At 34.1% G+C, this 7,114-nt stretch overlaps 1 protein-coding gene across 1 annotated transcript in view; it reads left to right on the forward strand.

Moving 5' to 3' along the window:
- SLC33A1 (solute carrier family 33 (acetyl-CoA transporter), member 1) overlaps positions 1-7,114 on the forward strand; it is a 27,127-nt gene that overhangs the window by 17,826 nt on the left and 2,187 nt on the right. The window contains exons 3-6 of the mRNA XM_012642851.1: positions 2,306-2,490; positions 2,763-2,880; positions 4,516-4,731; positions 5,604-5,799. Coding sequence (XP_012498305.1) covers positions 2,306-2,490; positions 2,763-2,880; positions 4,516-4,731; positions 5,604-5,771 — 687 coding nt within the window. The 3' untranslated portion in view covers positions 5,772-5,799. The remainder of the gene's footprint in view (positions 1-2,305; positions 2,491-2,762; positions 2,881-4,515; positions 4,732-5,603; positions 5,800-7,114) is intronic.

Below are 7,114 nucleotides of genomic sequence, written 5' to 3' on the forward strand. Positions count from 1 at the left end.
AGCCGGGCATGGTGGCACATGCCTGTAGTCCCAGCTACTCGGGAGGCTGAGGCAGAAGGATTGCTCGAGCCCAGGAGTTTGAGGTTGCTGTGAGCCAGGCTGACGCCACGGCACTCACTCTAGCCTGGGCAACAAAAGCAAGACTCTGTCTCAAAAAAAAAGAAAGAAAAAAATAGTATAGATTAATTTTCCTTGGTTTTGAGTTGTATATAAATGAACTACGTGTGTGTGTGTGTGTTAAGTGTGTGTATATATATATATATTTTTAGAGACAGTGTCTGTCACCCAGGCTGGAATGCAGTGGCATGGTCATAGCTCACTGTAACCTCCAACTCCTGGGTTCAAGCAATCTTCCCACCTCAGCCTCCCGGAGTCATTGGGACTACAGGAGCACACCACACCTGGCTAAATTTTTATTTTTTATTTTTTTGTAGAGACAAGACATTGCTATGTTGCCCAAACTCCTAGCCTCAAGTGATCCTCCCACCTCGGCTTCCCAAAGTGTTGGGATTATAGGCGTGAGCCACTGTGCCTGGCCTATAATATGTATTCTTATGTTTGATGCATGTACTCTTTTCACTCCACGTTATATTTGTGTGATTTACCCATGTTATTTTCTACAGCAAGCAGTAGTTCATGTCGCTGATGTATAATATTCCATTTTATAAACATACCACAATTCATCCATTCTAGGAACAGATTGTTTAGAGTTATTATTGAATAGTATTTCTTTTTTTTTTATTTATTTTATTTATTTTTTTTTTGAGACAGAGTTTGGCTCTGTTGCCCTGGCTAGAGTGCCGTGGCGTCAGCCTAGCTCACAGCAACCTCAAACTCCTGGGCTCAAGCGATCCTTCTGCCTCAGCCTCCCGAGTAGCTGGGACTACAGGCATGCGCCGCCATGCCCGGCTAATTTTTTCTGTATGTGTATTTCTAGTCGTCCAATAATTTCTTTCTATTTTTAGTAGAGATGGGGTCTCGCTCTTGCTCAGGTTGGTCTCAAACTCCTGACCTTGAGCGATCTACCCGCCTCGGCCTCCCAGAGTGCTAGAATTACAGGCGTGAGCCACCATGCCCGGCCTGAATAGTATTTCTATGAACATTCACGTACATGATTTTTGGTGAACACAGGTGCACATTTCTGATGGGTAAATACATAGGAGTAGAATGGCTGGGTCATAGGAAATGCTTAGTATATACTGCCAAACAGTTTTCTAATGTGGTGGTTTTCCAGTTTTCCCTACTACCAACAATAGTAAGGTTCTAATTACTTCACATCCTTGAAAACACATATATTGTTTTAATTTTAGGCTTTCTGATGGGTGTGTAATGGCATCTTATTATGGTTATAATTGAATTTTCCTGAAGATGAAAGAAATTCAGCATCTTTTCATATGTTTATTGGCCATTTGAATATCCAGACTTGCCCTTTTCTTTAAATTTGTAAAATTTTTGTTTTTTATATATTCTGGATTGTTTTCTTAGATATGTGTATTACAGATATCTCCTACTATGTGACTTTTAAGACAGAGTAAATTATGAAGTCAGTTTGTATATCTCATTTTTACAAAGAGAATGGATAAAATGTAAGTGAAATACTTTTTCAGACTTAAGTGAAACATATTTGACCTTTAATTTTTTTGTGGTGAAATTTGCTCTTTGGCTCCATTCCAAGAAATTAAAAGTATGTACTATTCATAATTTCTTTTAAAAAATTTTGTGACACAATTTCACACGTTTTGCAGATTTATTAGTAGAAAGAACTCCTTTATGTCCTTTATCCAGATTCTCTAATTGTTACCATATAGCTTCACTTTCTTTATTCTGTAGATTTGTTCTTTCTATATATATATATACCTATTACATTTCTTCTGAAATATTTGAGAGTAATTTGTACATACATGTGGCAATGATGCTTCATTTTAACAATGCTTATTATATTTGGGGTTAATTGAAGACTTAAGGTCTTTTAAACTTAAACCATACAAATCAGTAGGTTTGGATTTTTGACACTGTTTATTATAACAGATTGGATTTTTTTGAAGCAGAAATTTCGTTGTACTTAGAGCCATCTACATTTCCTACAAGTACTGAATTTTCAGTTGTTTTCACTAAATATTGTTAGTAAATCATAGGGCAAAGTGGGCCTTCTGTAACTTGATTGTTATACCAGCTGTAATAATATAATACTTGTAACTGTCATAGGTTAATAATGAAATTGAGGATTTTGAGGAACTTACATATGCCTGAAGGAAAAAATTTCATAAGTCACAAATTAAAATACTGTTTTGTTTTTATATTGCAGATTGGTTTTTCAGCAGCAGATGCAGTAACAGGACTGAAATTGGTAGAGGAGGGAGTACCCAAAGAACATTTAGCCTTATTGGCAGTTCCAATGGTTCCTTTGCAGATAATATTGCCTCTGATTATCAGCAAATACACTGCAGGTCCCCAGCCACTAAACATATTTTACAAAGCCATGCCCTACAGGTAAAAATGAAATAAAATCTTACTAAATGAGAAAGGTTAAAATGAGGAACATTCATCAATATCACTAATATCTGAGTGTAGAGTATATGTGAAAAAAGTCTTGAAAAGCATCTTTAATTTCAATATCATTTGTATGTACTTTTATCTCTTTTTAACCTCCTAATAGGCTTTAGATACAGGTTTCTTTCATATGGTAGGCACACAGATTTCTGTTTTTGTTGTTGCTTAACCTAAAAGGGAAGTCAACTCAATGCTCCTTTTTTTTCCTACAGGTTATTGCTTGGATTAGAATATGCCCTACTTGTTTGGTGGACTCCTAAAGTAGAACATCAAGGGGGATACCCTATATATTACTATATCTTAGTGCTGCTAAGTTATGCGTTACATCAGGTAAGCTTGCTGTGGTTTTCTCAGGAAGTAAACTATTTTGTGTGAAATAAAGAGGAAAATTTTCTATAGTTGTCTTAAAATAATGTTAATAAATTTTAGAATGTAAGCATGAGTCTGACACTGAAGAAATTATTTGATGGTGAACTTTAAACCTTATGGTTTTTGATTTAATGAGTTCTGTTCTTTTTCTCTGAAAAGGAGAGCTCCTTACTCATTTGTTCATTTTTTAAAATTTATTCAACAAGTATTTGTTACATTTCAGAATTGATTTCAAAGCCAGCTAATTCTACTCTTACTAAACATCCCTCAGTTTATTCCTAGATTTGGGTTTTTTGTTTCTTCAAGTCATAAATCTTTTCTTTCTGAAAGTACTGAGAAATAATGATGACTACTAGATTAGAGGTCCCAGGTTTCTGGCTTAACTTCTGTATTAAAATTATGATGTTCTCTGATTTTGAAAGCTGTGTGTTAAGCTGCTTTTTCTTTCTTTGTTAAATATGTTTATAATCTCTAGAAGAAGTAATTCCTTCTTTACTCTAGCCTCGCCTAAGCTGCTCTTGCAGAATGAGGTTTTTTGTTCTCAAAGCAAGTGATTCAAGTAAATGACAGAGACCCAGCAGTAACCTTTGGGACTCAACTATAATTAGTGCTAATGCATATTTCAGAGTCACTTTGGATTTTTCTGTCCAACATTCTCTAAACCCTTTGAAAGTTATATTTACTAACTTTTACTTAGTTTTTAACTGAAACCTGAAAATATGACTTCCTGGTAACCTCAGAGAATTCTATAGTGGATCATGTCTGACTAAACTGTATGTTTATAAAATCATTGAGGTCAGGCTATCAAATATTTTTTTTCTGTTTTGCACATGTTTGGTTAATACTAGGCACATAATTGAAGTTAAAAGAAGCGCTTTAGCTTAGTCAATACTTTACTGTCTGTCTGTATGATGTTATAGTCCAAAAATTACTTGTTTGGCTTTGGATTTTATTTGAGAATTTCCCAAAGTGTAATCAGCGAAACTCAGACAACCAGATGCTTGCTGGGAAAAAAAGGTACAAGGCTAAGTAAATTGAGAAAAGGATGCATGACATAACTCCTCTGTAAGTAGCACGTAATCGTTCCTTCAACAAATATTAAGTGAACACCTATTCCTTGCCAGAAACCATTCTGAGTACTGAAATATAACTGAATAAATCATGCCAAAATTCCTGCCCTCAAGGAGTTTATATCCTAAATATTTTCAGAAGGCCTGCAGTGAAAGGAACCTTTTAAATTTTGTATGACCTAACATCTCTCAGTCTTAATTGACTTCGGAACTCCTTTTTGTATGAACACCCCATGGAACAGTATTCAAAGGAATACTATTTTGGAAACATAGTTTGTATGCATTTTCCTAAATGGAGAGTTAATTTTTTGCCTCTTAAGCACTTCTGCCATTTTAGGAGGTTTTTCTCTTCAGTTTGTCACATAAATTTTGGAATGTTATTTTTCTTGTATATATATAGGAGAAAAATATAATTTTATATTTATATTTCTTTGAAAATTTTGAGTGTTTACATGTATAATAGGTATATCCATATAAATACATATGTGTACAATATATAATACGATGTTTTACATTTTCTCTCTAGGTTACGTTGTACAGCATGTATGTTTCTATAATGGCTTTCAATGCAAAAGTTAGTGATCCACTTATTGGAGGAACATACATGACCCTTTTAAATACTGTGTCCAACCTAGGGGGAAACTGGCCTTCTACAGTAGCTCTTTGGCTGGTGGATCCCCTTACAGTGAAAGAGTGTGTAGGAGCATCAAACCAGAATTGTCAAACACCTGATTCTGTTGAGGTAAGTATGTTTTCATTTTAGATAACATTATGTTAATAGTAAGATATTAGAGCCAGGCTTGATGGCTCACGCCTGTAATCCCAGCTATTTGGGAGGCTGAGGCAAGAGGATCGCTTGAGCCCAGGGGTTCAAGGCTGCAGTGAGCTATTATTGTGCCACTGCACTTTAGTTTGGGTGACAGAGGGAGACCTTGTCTTTTAAAATAAAAACAAAAAACAGAAAGGGTATTAACTTCCTTATTTTGCCTCTAGAAGTACTATAGCTTTTCTTAAAATCATAACTGTCCATAGTTTCTAGTGTATAAATTTACTTAGATTTTTTCTTTCCCATCATAACTGGAGGTGATAACACATTCAGATCAGCAAGACTAGCTCACTTTAAAGGTGCTTCTCAGCAATGGAGAGGCAATCTCTCCCCCACCTTGAGGAATCACTGTCCTACACAGTAGGCACTGTATAAATGCATAACTAATAGCTAAGTTTTATAATGTTGGAAAAGGGGAACTTCCATTGGCTATTCATATAACAATTGTAACTAAAACCAAATGGTGAATGGTTTGTCGATACATTATTTCAAAGTAACATTGTCCTCTTCTAGAGTACATTCATTAGAAATTTCTTCACATTTTCAAATATGAAGAGCTGCATCTTGTTTACAGCAAGAGCTAAAAATTATTTTTAATCCTGTTAGTGGCATTAGAGAGATTAACATATATTAACATATTTTGCCATTTGAATTAAGTGAAATATTGAAATGTTTTAAGAGAAATATATTTTGATTAATCCTTTAAATTATAAAATAGAAACATGGTAATTGCTGGATACTTCCATTTTGAAATTGTAGAATATTTATTATAATTTTTTTTTTTACAGCTTTGCAAAAAACTTGGTGGCTCATGTGTTACGGCACTGGATGGTTATTATGTGGAGTCAATTATTTGTGTTTTTATTGGATTTGGTTGGTGGTTCTTTCTTGGTCCAAAATTTAAAAAGTTACAGGATGAAGAACCATCTTCATGGAAGTGCAAAAGGAGCAATTAATTCATATACTACTGGACATTCTAGAAAGGTAATTGTAGTTTAGTTTTAATTCAGAGAGCTATGATAATCAGTGCACAGGAGTATAAAATATTATTTTAAGCAAGGAAATTATTAATATGAAATGCCAAATGGTTGAAAGATAGAGACCTTTTTGTATATTTGATCTTATTTTTCCTTGCCTTGTCGATGTATATAAAGTTTACTTAAGTCGGGAAATTGGTTCTAAAACAACTTTTTTGGCTTTGTTATTTGATTTGTATCTTTTTATTTTATTGGTTCTAAAACAACTTTTTTGGCCTTGTTATTTGATTTATATCTTTTTAATTTACTGACCAAAGCATGTTTTAAGCTGCAATGCAGTAGTCGTGGGTGGTAACCATGCCCATAAGTATTGTTACCACTACCTATTATTGAGCTATGTTTAAATTTTGGGTACAATATATTAAATGGAAAAGAGCTTGATATTCAGGTACTAACTATAACTAGTCTGACCTTGTTGGCAGTTAAAATCTTATTTTGAATTGTAAATTGGTTAAATTTTATGCAGAATTTGCTGAGAAGAGAACGTAGACTACTGAAATGTCATTTTAGTTGTTATTTTTCTGATCATAACCACATTGTACAAATGAATCTGTGTTTAAAAGACTATTTTAAATGTATTTCCTGCTTTTGTAAGCATTAGAGATTTATAAGAAGATTATTCAACTTATTTTTTATAAAATGAAAGCTATGGTTTTTTTAATTTATTGATTCCCCCTGCCCCCACCCCCTCTTTTTGGAAGATATTTTGATTCCTTGTTAACTTTTACCCTAAAGTTTATGTATGTTTTTTGTCACAAGTGCTTCATGGCACACAGACAGCTAATAAGGGGATCAAATTTAGTGTTATATGTATGTTCACAGCAAAGTTTTAAAAATAAAAATTAAATGTTATTCTTCAAGTAGTTTTTTTTAATTAACAAGAGAAAAAAGCAGTAAAGCTTTCGATTAAGTAAAATTTCAATGAATAATTCCATGATTTTAAAAGCTAATATTTTAAAGAGAGAGAGAGACAAAGACATTTTGTGCCTTTGACAAATAAATTATGTGGTGGAAGAATATTCTTAATTAAGCACTTTACTAGTGAAAAAGAGCTCACAGTTACTTTATTCCAAATCAGGCACTGTATTTTCATTTATTAAAACACAATCTTGGGCCAGGCGCGGTGGCTCACGCCTGTAATCCTGGGAGCTCTCTGGGAGGCCGAGGCGGACGGATTGTTTGAGCTCAGGAGTTCGAAACCAGCCTGAGCAAGAGCGAGACCCCGTCTCTACTAAAAAAAAAAAACAGAAAGAAATTAATCG

Source organism: Propithecus coquereli, unplaced genomic scaffold, assembly GCF_000956105.1.
Source record: "Propithecus coquereli isolate 6110/MARCELLA unplaced genomic scaffold, Pcoq_1.0 Scaffold19, whole genome shotgun sequence".
Classification (NCBI taxonomy): domain Eukaryota; kingdom Metazoa; phylum Chordata; class Mammalia; order Primates; family Indriidae; genus Propithecus; species Propithecus coquereli.